At 46.7% G+C, this 16030-nt stretch overlaps 1 protein-coding gene across 1 annotated transcript in view; it reads right to left on the reverse strand.

Annotated features, from left to right (window-relative positions):
• LOC144121844 (monocarboxylate transporter 12-like) overlaps positions 1–16030 on the reverse strand; it is a 131358-nt gene that overhangs the window by 7081 nt on the left and 108247 nt on the right. The window contains exons 5-6 of the mRNA XM_077655260.1: positions 10567–11148; positions 4489–4636 (exon numbers count right to left, since the gene is read on the reverse strand). Coding sequence (XP_077511386.1) covers positions 4489–4636; positions 10567–11148 — 730 coding nt within the window. The remainder of the gene's footprint in view (positions 1–4488; positions 4637–10566; positions 11149–16030) is intronic.

Here is a 16030-nt window from a genome sequence, read left to right on the forward strand (position 1 = left end):
CTCCCATTTGTGAGTTTTGTGTATAATACGGCCCATCAAGCGACAACAGGTTTCTCTTCCTTGTTCCTTTTATACGGCCGTGAACCATCCTTGACGCATGATACGATTTTACCGTACCGTCCTGATCCTTTTGAGCACAGAACCATCTCAGACATCGACCAAAAGGCGGAGGAATGCCGTCAGCTGGCCCGCACTTCTACTTCTCTCACTCAAGGCTACCGCAAAGTCCTCCACAACAGTGCCAAGCCTGCTCCGATGTTCTCGGCCCACTCCATTGTTTGGCTTTGGGTTCCTGCCGACAGTAAATTTTCGACCAAGTACCATGGCCCTTACCGCGTCGTCAGCACACGTCTTCCGTCAACTACCTCACTGAGCCAGTTTCGCCTTCCGCAGACCACCGCCGCCATGGTCGTGAGGTTGTCCACATTATCCGCTTCAATCTGTAGTATAACCCTCTGGTCGTCTCTTCGCCGTAATTCGCCAGCCTGGCTACTCCTTCCCGCCGGTGTCATTGTAAAAATGCGATGAGGATGACTTCGTCGTTATCGCTCGTGCCTATAAGTGCGAGTCCCGGTCGGAAGCTGCTGCTTCTGGCTGGCCATCTTGTCCTGCTGCGACCTGACTGCTGCCTCTGTTGCTGCCGGCACTGCCATCAATAAATGCACTCTTCACCCGGTACACTGGTGCAAAACTAATACTCAGCAAGGTGATTATTTTTGTTTCTATAGTCATTAAGAATTTAACTTGAACCATAATTTTCCAGGAGGATTGTTTTCAACCAAACTTTAGACCTTCAAGCTGTACTCTGGGTGCGAACTAAATTTAAAAATTTCTGCAGAGGAAAGTGCGTCGCAGGCAGCCATTTGAATTAATATGCATTTACCAGGTTCAATATTTTTTACAGCATCACAACAGGCGGCACGAGCACAAATCGAACTCAACGGACACGTGATTACACGGATAGATTTTTCAAATAAAAGGAAATTTTAATGAGCCTTTAATAAATGAGTATTATGTTTCCATGGGTGCTGCACTGGTGCATAAAAATCTCTGTTAAGTTCTCCCCAGGACCCATTTCCTGAAATAATTCGGTCTTCCATTGACGCTTTCGTCACTCATGTCATGATAAATAGGCTACTGCCGTTCACCACGGCTGACAGCAAGCACGACGGTGTTTCGCTGGCTTGGACTTCGGCCAAAAGGCAACAGAATGAAGTTCGAAAAGAATCTCCACCAAATACAGATCGACATGGTTTCAAGACTTAAGATGCATAAAATTGTTCAGGAGGGCTAAAAAAGAGGCGAAAGTATCATTATGGCGCGAATCACTTTAGGCTATGAAGAAAGATGAAATAATCGGGGATGCATAAAAATACACTCAAGAGAGAACGTCCCTGATAAAAGTTTCTGAGTGTAGTCCCCAGATTATGCAAGTTAAAGTGTTGACATTTTCATCTGAGAATAACATTCACACGTACACATTATCGGATTTTCTTTTCGAAACCACTGAATACAGAATGCACTACGCGACTTTGCTATCACAAAGAATTTGTGCTGATGCTTGCATTACACAATTTCCGGCACAGCCAGACTGACTGGCGGTAAATAATGTCACGAAGACAACGAAGCTGGCAGCGGCGCGGGGCGGAGCGCTCGCGCTAGGCTAGCAGCCATTAAATCATCCCACTGCGATCGTTCATCTCGCCTCATTCTTCGTCTGGTCGCCACGTAACATTTTGTGGAGGTGCGGGGTATCATATCCCATCCTGCTTCTGGAGATTCGGCGTCCTCCGTCAGCCTTGGTCGTCAGCCGTGAGTTCCTGATCCGCGCCGTCCGGCCGTGCAGCAGCTTGCCAAGCCCGAACCGACCTCGCCGCTCACCCCAGCCCCGTCTTTCGCCTTGATCACAAGACACGACGACATGATGACGCTGCCGCGACCCGCCCCATGACCCGACCGACCCTAGACGCTGCCCACACGTGAGGACACAGCTCCCTTGCCCCTGTCGTTCGCAGCGTCCAACGGCTTCGGCCGTCGGCTCCTGGCGACGTGCGGCCCGGACGCTTCGTGGACCAGGATTCATTCGGCCATATCTTTCAACGTGGCGGCCAGCACTTCACCCCATGCCATTTCTGTTGTACCGTCCTCTGAACTTATCACCATCGAAAGCATCTCTTCGTCGGTGCCTTCTATTCACGATCTGGGCGATCGCTCGGCAGCCCCAGGTAGTGTCACGACGAGGACGAAGCTGGCAGTCGCGGGGGACGGAGCGCTAGGCCAGCAGCCATTAAATCATCTCACCGCCATCGTTCATCTCGCCTCATTCTTCGGATGGTCACCACGTAACAATATGCTAACTAGGGCTAGCTGCCGTCTTGTCAATGAAGCGGTTCTGGAAGCAGCGAGTGCTCCGATAACCTAACTTAATGGGATCACAACAACTTGCGAGATTGTAAAATGGTATTGACAGCGAAACTACTTTTACGATCGAAATATTACGAGCGCTGATAGCGGGCATGAAAATTATAAGAGGACATTAAGCCTGGACTCTGCTTACTAAGTAAAGCGTGTGGTTTGTCTAGAAAAACGGAGCTTTTCAACGAGGATTGAACCATGATAACTATACCATGTGCGTGAAACATTGTCCAGAAAGTAAGGTAGAGAAAAGTACGGAGCGAGAAACGAAGTAATGATCGGATCTCTGCGTGAGCAGTAGTTGTTCCGTTTTGAACAGGACTGTAGTCTCTCTGCATAAAAGGAACAATAAGACTTGAAAATTCATTTGCCAATAGCTTAAAATTTCTACTGGCAAGTTACTTCTGCCTTTGCATTTTTTTCATCTGATTGTCATATTTAATTTTGGGTCATAAGTGCTCAGGTTTGGTTTGGTTTATGGGGGTTGGACGTCCCAAACCGGCTCAAGCAATAAGAGACGCCGTAGTGAAGGGCTCCGGAAATTTCGACAACCCGGGGTTCTTTAGCGTGCTCTGACATCTCACAGCACACGGGTCTGTATAATTTCGCCTCCATCGAAATTCGGCAGCCGCGACCGGGATCGAACCCGCGTCTTTCGGGCCAGCAGCCGAACGCCATAACAACTCAGCCACCGCGGCGGCTAAGGGGTAAGTTTTATACTGTGTGTAATGTCAGATGTTTCTATGTTAACAAATTATGTAGGTCTTATAGGCACCTTTCTGGTAAGCTCCCGGTTGTTCATTGGCAGTCTTTCTCGCTTCATTTTCATATTATCTCTGATTTATTGTAAGTTATCATATGTGAAGAATTGGCGCTTGGCTGCTGACCCAAAAGGCGCGGGTTCGATCAAAGTCGCGGTGGTTTAATTTTGATGGAGGCGAAAATCTAGAGGCCCGTGTAGTGTAATATGTCAGTGCCCGTAAAAGAACCCCAGGTGGTCGAAATTACCGGAGCCCTCCACTACGGCGTCTGTCATAGCCTGAGTCGCTTTGAGACATTAAACCCCCATAAACCAGAAATCATTATATAAAGAATTCAAAATATATATCATTGATGCTTTCGCACATAATTTGCTCCATATGCTGACTTCCAGTATTGAGGGCTTGAAAAAATTCCATGGAGTAAGCATAGTGCTGATGAAATTTGCTGCAACTAATCAATTCATATACCTGTCGCTAATCAGGCATGCAGCGCACGACGCAATGGTCGTGTGTAGATTGTCGGCTTCATTCCATCTGTTCTATTCACCATGTTAGCTGTTGTTCGAACGCCACAGACCCCAGTAACATTCGTGATGACTTAACAATACACTCTGAAATCCCTTACCATAAAAAAGAGTCATTGTGCGCTTGCGAAACCTGTCGAATCTTTTTACCTTTGACTTCACCAGTGACCACTTCAATATTCAGCTTACTTCTACTGAACGTGGATAGTACAAATATCCCTATGGCTTAAAGGGGCATAGAGAACGACAAATCCAATTTCCGTGTTTTGTAAAACTCGATCGTTTAGAAATTGGTAGCTATATTTTGGTGTTACTTTAGCAGCAAAAATGCGTTCAAAAACTAAACTTCCTTTCTGCCAGTCAGTTCAGATCGGTGACTTCAATAGCGAAATAAATTTTTCCTAGCCTCAGAGACCCGCACAAATATAGCCCCTAGAAGGCATATCAATATTTTAGTTTTCCTTAATTGTGGCTTATAAACCTTTTTTTTCTGCGCAACTCATCGATTTTCTTCTCCTTCGGTAATCCACTTAATCAGCCACGATCACTCTTTCTTCGGTATCTACCTTAATATCAGATCGCACGCTGTGCATGGGCTGGTTGGCTGAGTCGCATTCACATGTCAAAAACTTCATAGGCAAATGAATCTAGAATGTGTGCCCATGTACGCGAATAAAACCACAACTAATACTCCAGCATAAACCACAACTTTATACAGCCAGCAAGACGTCACTGCATTTGTAACAGGGTAATGCATGCGACAAAAGTGCAATTCCTATCGCTCCTACCGGTGAGTGATGGGTTCGCAAGGAGTACTGGTACAAGGGCGATGCCATTGGCGCCGTAATAGGCCGGCACGGCTTCGGCGCCGAAGTTGTCCGCCGCCAGGACAGCCTTGAGGGTGCCCAGACAAGATAAGAAAAAGGCGAGGAGCACCTGCGCAGCCATGGAGTCAGGTGGTACTTAGGCTTTGGTGTTCTGCTTCCACAAAATGCATAAGTACAGAGCATCGGAGTGTATCCTGACATGCGTTGCTGAAGGCACAAGATGTGAAATAAAAATACTTATAAATGAATGATAACCACATATTGCCATAAAAAACATTATCTTTGAGAGTGATAGTGTGCTTTGGAAATTATCAGGATTTTTTCTCTAGATTACGGAGTCTCCACCTGAGGGAAGGAAAAGTAATCTTGGAGCATTGCTGTCGAAATGCTCGAGACATGTTGTTTCGTGAATATGGCTTTATCCACCACAACATCACTAAGAACCTAGAATAGAATGAGCATAGTGGTGTAGCAAACAAAAAAAGTGCTGGATCGTGCCCCCTGGCGGTGCTCACGTGCGATCACTTTCTAGGTTACACTTCATGACATTCTACGCCATTACATGCTCATACACACATTTCAAAGTCATGCACACCACAACGCGTTTGCAAAGTGGCCCTCTAACACGCTTCAACAAATGACCCTTCGTGGCTTTCATGTAGCGCGCTGGATGTCTATGGTTTCACAGCTTTCTGAGGATGAGTGCGCGATATTAAGTCGTCCTATAACCTTGTGTGAATTGGGAGATGCAGATGATCGATTACCACTGTCGAAAACCTCGGGGCCTGACGGCCTCTCATGGGAATTTTATGAGATTTAAATCTGTTATGTACTGTAGTACTGTCTTACTCCAAATTTTTTAGACCAGTTGGATTTTTGCCACAATAATTTACCAAAAGTCATGGGGTCTTAATTCCCAAAACTGAAGAAGATAAGGAAGAACCATGATTGCTATATGGCTACAGACATATCACCCTTTCTAATGTTGATTATACAATCTTCGCTGAAGTCCTCTCAAATCGCCTACAGCTTGCAATGTCTACTTTGATTGGACCTCATCCAGCATGCGGCTTGAGAGGTCGTTGAACACAGTCTAATCTACATGCAGCCCGCACGCTGTAGCGGTATTCGGTCCCGTTCATGAACAATTATCACTGCTGCAATTTGACCTGGCATAGACGTTCGATAGGGTGTGCCATTCATTTATTTTCTCTCTTTTAAATCACGAAACTCTTGGTTCAATTATTTTTACTGGGATACGCCTTTCTTACAACTGTTCAACGCACTTGATTGTTAATGGCTGTCTCTCACAACCAGTCCGAATTTAGTTCTCTGTGAAACCAGGTTGCCTGCTGTGTCCGCTCCTATTCGCTTTATACTCGTTTCCTCGCACTTTGTCGAAGTGTTATAAACTGCAGCTGTCAGTGGTTTTCGTATGATGGGTCATCAACTGAACAATGCGGATGACCTCGCATTTTTTGCTTTGGTAAGCAAAGCATCGATGAGGTTTTTCGTTTAACGGAACAGTTCGGTTCAGAGTCAGGAGCTCGAATTAATCGGTCTAAGAGTTGCAGTCTCCGGTTTGTTATGTGGAGAACGACACCTGCCGAATATGCCGGTATACAATAGACACGTACGCCACCAAAGTACATTGGTCCTCCTTTCAGTGCCTATAAGTGCAGTGCACATTACTGAAAAGACCGTGTGCCAACTCTTCAGTGCTATCCACACAGACTTTTGTGCCGCATGGTATGTATATATTTGGTAGGGTGACCGCATGCAGTCTGCTTCTCGCCACTGAAATTTATTATACACTGCAACTTATTTATTGCGCAAGACTTTAGATCCAGCGTTTCCACAGAGTTTTCGAAAATATTGCGGAGATTCTTCTTTTGAATCAGTTAGGCGTGATAACCATTTTCGTCCTGTAAGCGCTTGCAGCCTCTATTTAGTCCACCTGTATGTCCGACAAATAGTTTCACGTTTCATGTTCTTTCAAGTAAATTTAGTTCATGCTTTACCAAGCTTCATTGTGTCTTCGAATGCAACTGATCGCCTGTGTTTCTTGGGATTCATGCATGAGGTGTATTTGTTCGTTTCGTACTTGTTCGTTTTTCCCCTGAGTTCTCTTTTTTGGTATCGAGGGAACGCTTGCACAAGTACTTAATCAGTATGCCCTTTCCTCCGCTAGTGTAGCACTCTGTGTAGTTTGGTTTACCGGGACATGACGTACTCAAGAGAGTACGTAAAATACTCCTCTTGCCATGTACAAAATTATTTTGTTTTTGAACTACACACTGAGACATTACCGGTTAAAACATTGCTAGAGGGAAAGAATATTCTTATTTCCATGGTTAACTGTTGCCTTTGCGACGCTCGTGAAACGATTGGGCTTTGTTTTGCCAATAGTAAAGATGGAATACTCTTCTAGGAAATCATGCAACGGACATTGAAAAAAAAGACTAATTTGACGCCACGTTCTGTACAATTTCTCACAGCACTACCATTTGTTGATGAACCCCTGGATACGTTGTTTTTAATTGCATTACACAGCATCTGGAAAACACGCTGTTGAACCCACTTTGTGAATCACTTGCTACCGGCAAAGGCCGTTTCTGTGGAATGATTGTACACTTAAAAAAATTGCATGCCCAGAACGAGCTTGAACCGGAGTGGCACTCAGTCTTGGTACTGTGTTGTTCATTGCCTTTTTACTAGTCGTTTACTGCTTGGATATGACGTGTTATGCCCTATCAGCTATGTGCTCCAAATTGACTCTTCGTTGCTGATGTGTTCTGATTTGCCTTTATTTTTTTAATGTGTGTAGATACCTCATGTACGTAAAACATCGGATCATTGTAATAAGTACCATGTTGAAAAAAAAAGCCTTCGTTGCCTATGCGTTCCATGATCGCCTGGCATGTCCCGTGGCTTAACCAGTCGTCGCATAACACAAAAAAACGTTTGTGACACCAGAGCCGTCGCCGCTTGGAGTATCATTTTTGACATGCATCTGCACTGTCCTACCTAAATTTAAGTCCGCTCTCGTCATGCAGGAAAACAAACTTTTGTGAAGCATCTCCCCACTAGTGATCGTCTTTAAGAAGGCAGTCATATCTCGTTGTTTACTCTCAACTCGGAACCATCACAATCTTGATACTGAACCCAATTTTTTTGAGTATAAGCGCTTTCAAATACACCTTCCACATATTGTGAAGAGTTAGGCGAGGTGACGTTCGCTCTTTAATACTTTTTTATTTATTGTCTGCAAATAAGTTTTATATTATGCATACTCTAGATTTTTAAGTGCTTATATTTTACTCTTGATCATGTGCTCTTGCTTCATGAAATTTCTATTGAATAGTATTTTCATGTCACCAAGTCCTTCCCTGGTCCATGAGTGTTGCCGCAGCACTTTCGAATGAATAAATAAAAAATGGTGGTCGATTTACCTAGTTACGCCAAATGCGAATTAGGTGCAGTGACAATTTGGTCTCACTTCGGTTCCAGTGTTTACATCCAGTGTTCACTGATGGCAGTTCTTCGGAAAGTGATACTGGCCTTAATGTCCATGTCATTAATTCTCTTCATTATATTCCTAGATCCCTGGGAGTCCTCATGCCACCCCTGGTGCAACGGTGCAGATTTTGTGAACGTCCCTGTAGTTTTTTGTAGTGTTTTGTCAAAGTATGGCAAGAAAGAAAACGTGGTGCAGCGGTCCTGTGATGCGCAACTGCCCTTCTATCCTTGAAGGTATTGGTGAGCGCTACCAAAATACGGAAAGGGACGAACACACAAGACAAGCGCTTTCTAACAACTGTTTATTATCGGAAGGAGCATGCCTATATACACATATTAACGTCAAGTCATACACAGAAGAGGGAAGAGCACACGACGCTGACAAGAGCGATATGAAGGAAAAATATATTGTTACGTGGTGGCAAGCCAAGGAAGGCACGACATGATGACAGAATGAAGATATGATTTTAATGGCTGAGGGCCTAGCGCGAGCACTCCGTCCCGCGCCACTGCCCTCTTCTTCGTCTTCATAACATGACCCCGGTCCTCCGAGCGATCGTCCCGATCGATTGCTAGAATTACGATGAGGTGACAATGAGCATGGCCAGAAAGGGTAGAAGAAGATGAAAGGCTTGCCACCAAGATGAAGGAGATTGTCTGGTGGACGGTTGCCCCCGGAGCTTCGGGTCCAGCGGTCGGTCACCCACAGCCGAAGGTCAAGGGTTGAGGGATCGCCGCACAGCCTGGGCGGGGGTGCCGTCTAGGTTAGGGTCGAAGTCGGGTCATCGTACGTCAGGTCCTGGTCGCCGTGTCTTGTGTTCGGGGCTGGGGACGGGGCGGGGGAAAGCGGCTGGTCGGTTCTGGTCAGTTCGAGCTGGGGTTGGGCCGGGCGGCGGAGCCCAGGTCCCCTCGGACGACGACGAAGGCGAGCAGAAGGCGGCGATGCTCCGGGGACTAGATGATGATGAGTACCCAGCACCACCACCAAATGTTACGTGGTGACAAGCCAAGGAAGGCACGACATGATGACAGAATGAAGATATGATTTAATGGCTCAAGGCCTAGCGCGAGCACTCCGTCCCGCGCCACTGCTCTCTTCTTCGTCTTCATAACAATATAATAATAAAATATCAACACGTGCCTTTACAACAGCCGAAGATTGCTATTCCTGAGGTAGTTTAATTCGGTTCTCCCTAGCATCACCGAAGGGGAGCTGATGCATTGGTTATCTGGAACAACGTGCATAGCGAAAGCTTCGATAATTTCGCGTTCCCGTCTGTTTCTGACCCGACCTATTACCTTGGTGTTGTTTAGCATCGGGGTGCATTTGCAGTGTGCGCAATGTGGTGCCAGGTTTCCTCATTTCCCTACTTGCTCGCATAATCTTTCGTGCTCTCTGAGCCTCTTGTTCAGGCATCTACCCGTTTGCCCTACGTAGGTTCGTTGACAGCTAAGTGGAATGCTGTAAATGACGTTTTCTTCACACTCTCGATAGGTGATGTCGTGTTTGACGTTGCATCCAGGTTTCTTTTTGTGGTCGTCATTGTCGTTGACCTTTTTGCATATTCCAATGAGCTTATTGGGAGCTGAAAAAACCACCTCAACTCCGTACTTGTTCGCTGTCTTCCTTATTCTGTGGGAGATGTTGTAAATGTATGGCATCACAACGGGGCGTCCTTCATAGCTCGGTTTTTTATTCTTATCGGACCCAGTAACTTCCCTTAGTAAGCATTCTGCAATGCCGCCAAGTAACTGCTCAGGATAGCCACAAGCCCTCAATCGGGAAACCTGTTCAACAATGCTGTGACTAATCGAGTGGGGGCATGATTTTTTTATAGCTATTTTCAGGCAAGAAGTTGCTACAGCTCGTTTAACAATTTTAGAATGACCAGAATCAAATCGCAACAGTGGTTTTTCTGCCCTGGGCTTATAAGCCCAGCAAGTGTGGTTGTCGCTGCAAGTCACCAGCAGGTCTAGGAATCTAATCTGGCTGCCCTGTGGGGTTTCAGATGTGAACTCAAGGCCATGGAAAACACTCTTCCATTCATTAAGAATACCTTCCACGTTTATGGAGTCGGTTAGGCTGTTGGGAAGGCAAAGCAGGTAACCATCAACGTTCCTAAAGCAAGCTAAAATATTGTGCGTATTTAGTATGCTCGATATCTTCCAATTGCCCTGTGCCAAAAAAAATGTCGGACAGCCACAAAACAGCATGCATAGAGTGAAAGAAACACACAACGGCTAAATGCGGGGAATAAACACTATAAGTGCTAAACAGTGAATAAACACTATAGCCACCTTTCCGCGTGATCGCAAACAACAAATTCCAATCGGACAGAATTAGTCGTCGACAGAAAGCGGCCGCACGAGCAGATGACGTAGCGAGATGCTCTGACACGCGCTCGTGTGGCCTGCAAAGTTTGCGCTTAAATGTAATTGGTAGCATGCACTTCGTTAGGAAAACCAGTAAAGAAAAAATATGCATTAAATAGTTTCGAGAAGTTATCAAAGCATACATACCTGAGCAAAGATGTAGGTGACGAACGCTGCCGTGTGCGGCAGAACGAGCGCCGAAGCGGCCATGCAGGCCAGGCATAATGATGCCAGGCTGGTGCGACCGATGAGCCCTGCATCGGCCGCTAGGGGCAGAAGTAGCCGGCCCAGGAAAATGGCAGGCGCGCAATATGTCATGGAAAGTTCGGCCGTAGCTCGGTCCACTCCCCTGTCACGAGCGTAGTCCACGATGGTGCTGTTCACCACTGTCACCGTGTAGTCCACGGTCAGTGCGCCGAGGACAAGGGCGTAGAATGTGGGACTGACGAGAAGCGATGAGATTCCTACTCTGTCATTCCGTTCGCTTGAAAGCTCGTGGCCGGTTGATGGCGTCGACACATCGTGAGAACTGGACGGTGCTATGGTGCCGGACCCGAATGGCTGTGTCATGCTTCTTCTTTTCTTGGTCGTGGCAGTAGGCTCATGCTTGATAGAATGCCTCTTGCCTTCGATGACGCTCGACACATTTTGTACGTTGACCATCCCTGGAGGGCTGCTGGCCCCGAAATCGACCTCTTCCGGCCTCCTCCGCCATGTCTCTTGGAGTCCCTGCGTTTAAAAAAGGGTATCGTCAACGGTGTCGAAGCGTAACCAGCTTAGCCGCTGTAGCATGAGACATTAGTGCACAGCATCTGCCACTACCTGTACGTATTGAACAAAATGTCAAGGCAACGACAGCATTTGTGGGACCTATCTTCGCATTCTAAGAAAAAAAGTGTGATGCGGGGCTGCACGGAGCACATCAAGCGCCCCAAGAGCAAAAAAAAAAAACGGAACCAGTCCTATTATATAGACGTGCAGCCTCAGCCAGACTTTACAACTCGCAGTGGTTTGCTTCTAGCCTGCGGAGGGTGGGGGGAGGCGGTAACCATAAGAAAAGATCGGATCAGATCGAGTGCTTCTTGCCTTCAGGGACTTTGAACGCAGGGTACGCATAATGAGGCTTACGGCGGATACAAGAAGCAAACTCACTAAGGTATAAAATTTTGACAAAGGAACCCCACACCTTTTTCCGCCAGTTTTTCTCCCATTAAAGGATGCCAGGGAATGAGCAGCTGACAGAACTCGCAGCTACTTAAATGGCCCCATCATTGCCAACATCAACAGCTTGGCCGCAGAGAAAAGCGTCTCCGCCCTCAGCACCCCTCATTACCAACATTAACAGCTTCGCCGCGTAGAAAAGCGTATCCGCCCTCAGCACCGCTCTGTGGATTCAGTGACTGCACAACAGGACAGCCATGTAATCCACTAATGCTCACAACGCAGCTTAGTAATTCATGTGCCGTTTGCTAAAAACCCTGTAATTATTTTCTGATGGAGTCCATCACCCCGCACTATTCTAGAGCTTCGACGCTTAATCTGTTCATGTTATTCATTCCTTACTCCTGTCTTCAAGCGATAATGAAACGAAGACTTGTCCGAGCGGTGTGCTGCTTGGATGGCAGTACTACAGAAGCTGACAGTTAATTTTGAATGAGGTTGATGATCGATCGATGTTTGTGATTGACAGATCTATGGGGTTGATCTTGAAGTCTTCTGGGGGTTCGGAGACCCGACGACACGTTGAGGAACAGACTGGACCACTTCTTCGGGACAATATGTCTTTATTGCATGGGCGCTAAACAACGACCTGCCCTTCGATCTCCCGTTCGCGCCAAAACTCGCCCTTGAATCCCGTCGCCGAGCATTCTGCGGACCCTTTTTGTAACCAATAGGAAGTGCGCTTCTCAGGGCCAATCAAGAAAATTTCGTTCAAACTGAAGGAGCCAATAGTGCTCCGGTCCTCATGTTGTTTTTGCCCCTCGGGCACCGGGCGAATTCTACGAAGATGCTACGCATTTCTTCATGCTTGGTTACAGCACAGAGAAACACACGCACTAAAAACGCCAGCGGAAGCATAGGGAAGGCGAGCACTCAGTCCGAACATCGCAGACTGCCCTGGTCGCGCCCCCTCTGCTGCTCGCTCACAGGCATCCGGTCCGTCACGCGGTCCGCCGTTAAAAGCAATAAATTTACACGCAACCGCCTCTCGAAACTCCAGGGGTCTGTGCATCGGCCGCGTCTTCCGGCCCGGAGGCGACCTTGCAAGGTCGGGCCTCCTCAATTCCGATTAACCGTTGTTGCCGCCGTCTGCCGCGTTTGTCTCACAACAAAACCATTTCGGCAGCGACAGGACGACGGCAACTCGAGGAGCCCCGAAAAACAACTAACACACACAGAACCAAGGCGGTCAAGCTACCGGCTTCAGGGTGCGCGCGCGATCGATCCGTGAGCAACAACTCGGCAACTAAACTCGGACCACTAACCAGTACCAATCAAATGCTTATATACAGTGTGCGTAAACGTAGCTAGACGAACTGTTTAAACATAACCGACTTCTACAAAACAACGGTTGATCTTGAAACACAATACGAAGCATGTGTTCCGGTATGAAACGATATTGAATTGTTGCAAATAGGCACACGCAACTTTGCTCGCATGATACAGGAACTATAAACCCACACGGTTAGATGATGCAGAAAACAGGTAACACAAGACTAAAATAAACTTGTATGGTATTCCTGACTATGCTAGCACTTAAACCAAGGCCCAGTCAGAGAACTAGCCGTTGATATTTGACGCAGCAATCTAGAAATAACCATGGAATTTCAGTTTACGAAGAGAGCACATCGCCTTGCTCATAATTCGGGCGCTCAATATCATCCCTCAATAACGAATTTCTTACTTCACGAAACTAGAGAGGAGCTCCTGTGATACGGCCGCAAATTAAATGGCACGAACTTCAGCATTAAAGAGGACCTTTTCTTGTTGTTCGACACGCGGAAAAACGAGTATTTATATACATTATGGTGCCCCGCCGCGGTGGCTCAGTGGTTAGGGCGCTCGACTACTGATCCGGAGTTCCCGGGTTCGAACCCGACCGCGGCGGCTGCGTCTTTATGGAGGAAAAACGCTAAGGCGCCCGTGTGCTGTGCGATGTCAGTGCACGTTAATGATCCCCATGTGGTCGAAATTATTCCGGAGCCCTCCACTACGGACCTATTTGTTCCTCTCTTCTTTCACTCCCTCCTTTATCCCTTCCCTTACGGCGCGGTTCAGGTGTCCAACGATATATGAGACAGATACTGCGCCATTTCCTTTCCACCAAAAACCAATTATATATATAAAAACATTATGGCGACGTTTTTCTTTTTCGTTTTTCTTTCACTCTAAAGAAATTCATATTGGCTCCAAACATCTTTTTTTGAACATATTACCAACCGCCGTTAACGAAATAGCGTATACATCACCCCATCACCACCCAAAAACTGAACCTCAGAGCTCTTCGCTCTCCAATGTTCTCTCGTTTTCCGTGATAATCGCTAACATTCGCAGCTTCGGTCCAAGGCAAGAACCTATAATGGAAATAATTTATTTTCCGAGGAGCAACACACTGGCACTAAATAAAATTTCGCTAACCCGTAACAAATCTGACACTGAAATATTGACTGATTACTAGAAATTCGGGACAGGGACGAGCCAGTGCCACTAACCTGCGGCCTATCATGTTCGGAGCTGCAGTCACTCGTTTGTTCTCGTTCGTCCTTAGGTCACGGTTGGCGTTACCTGGCTGTTTTTAATGTTCAAATCCATACGCCACTTGGTGGCAGCCAAAGAATCTTAGAAACGCAAAAGGATGCTGGACTGTTTTTTTTTCAGAAAGTAGAAATGCTTGTCCTGAATTCATTTTAGTGCACACTGAAAAGATCTGGAAGCCCTCGCGGGTGCGCAGTGGCCTTCCTACAGTTCACCGAGGTATGTCATTCTGTGTTGCTGACGTGTCACATGCGATATAAAATTATGGCCGAGTTTCCACCCTCCCCCGTAACCAAGCTCCTTCCCGCTTGCTACAACCTTTGTCCGTAAAGTTTCGAGACTGACTTATTTTCTTCTCTAGAAATGATTCCCTGAAACAAATGTTGGTGCGCATGTGTAACGCCATATTTTCGGGCTAACCTGAGCTACTTCTCTTAATTGCTGTGGCAGCCGCTAGACGGCGCTGCATGTAGAAAAATCCGTTGTCAATAGTCGCCTGCGCATTCTACTGTGAGTGAATGTGGAGAGATGGACGTCCACTTCGAACAGCGTGTGAACATAAAAGTATGTGTGAAGCTTGGCAAGGCAGTTACGCAGACGTTTGAGCTCCTTCGTGACGCTTACGGCAATGAGACATTATCGCGGGCAAAAGTTTTCGAGTTTCGCAAGAGGTTCGTTTCGGGGTGAACATCGGTGGAAGACGACACAAGGCAGGGGCGCCCTCCAACCTCACGGAATGAAAACAACGTGGCTCGGATCAGGGAAATCGTACAGCAAGAGAGCACCATGACCGTCCACATGCTATCAGATGCTCTAGACATTAGAAACACAACATGCCACCATATTTTGCGTGAGAACTTGTGGAAACGAAAGCTGAATGCCAGACTTGTGTCGCACTCCCTCACACAGGACCAGAAGGAAGCGCGGGCATCAGTGAGCGCCGATTTGCTCTCCGAGGCAGAGAAGGATGCTGCATTTGTCGACAGCCTCATTGCTGAAGAGGAAATATTGTGTTTTCAATACAATCCTCAAAAAAAGAGGCTGAGCACCGAATGGCGGTCCACAAGCTCTCCGGCGTCGAGGAAGGTGCTGCGACAGAAGACCAAAGCAAAGACGATTCTGATAGCTTTTTTCGATGCCAGGGGTGTCATACACCACGAGTTTATCCCAGAAGGGCAGACGGTGAATCAGGAATTGTATATCTGCGCTGCACTGCGACGCTGTCAACCTGACTTATGCTTGACTTGTGTTTGTATTCTCCTATCGCAAATATTTTTTATTCTTTATTTTTTTTTACAACTGCAGCACATAGCTGCACACTGCTTGCCATGTATTTGGGCACGGGCCTTAGTCAAGCCTTGTTCTGGCTTTTTGCCCGTGCTCCAAACATCCCTGAGATGTTGAATAAACATTCTATTGTATTTTATTATGGGCATCTGGACACTGGAGCCTTCTCCACGATAACGCAAGGCCGCACACTGCTCTCAACGCGACAAAATTTCTCCCAAGCACAGCATTACTGTACTTCCTCATCCGCCATACTCGCCTGACATCTCCCCATGTGTTTGTTCTTCTTTATTCGTGTGAAGAGAGCACTAAAAGGTTGCGGGATGGCGAGCGTGGAGGCCGTTCAAGACGCCACGACAAAGGAGCTGAAAGCCCTACCAAAAGAACCGTTTTCTAGCTGTTTCCAAGACCTAAAGAAGCATTGGAAGCGGTGTAACTTTAAGGAAGACTATTTCGTAAAGGTGCTGCATAAATGATTTCATTGTTAAGCGCATTTTTTTTTGATGAACTCAGTCTTAGAACTTTACGGACAAATGTTGTATACAAGGACACGAAGACTCATCGAGGC

The sequence above is a fragment of the Amblyomma americanum genome, chromosome 2 (assembly GCF_052857255.1).
Source record: "Amblyomma americanum isolate KBUSLIRL-KWMA chromosome 2, ASM5285725v1, whole genome shotgun sequence".
In the NCBI taxonomy this organism is placed as follows: domain Eukaryota; kingdom Metazoa; phylum Arthropoda; class Arachnida; order Ixodida; family Ixodidae; genus Amblyomma; species Amblyomma americanum.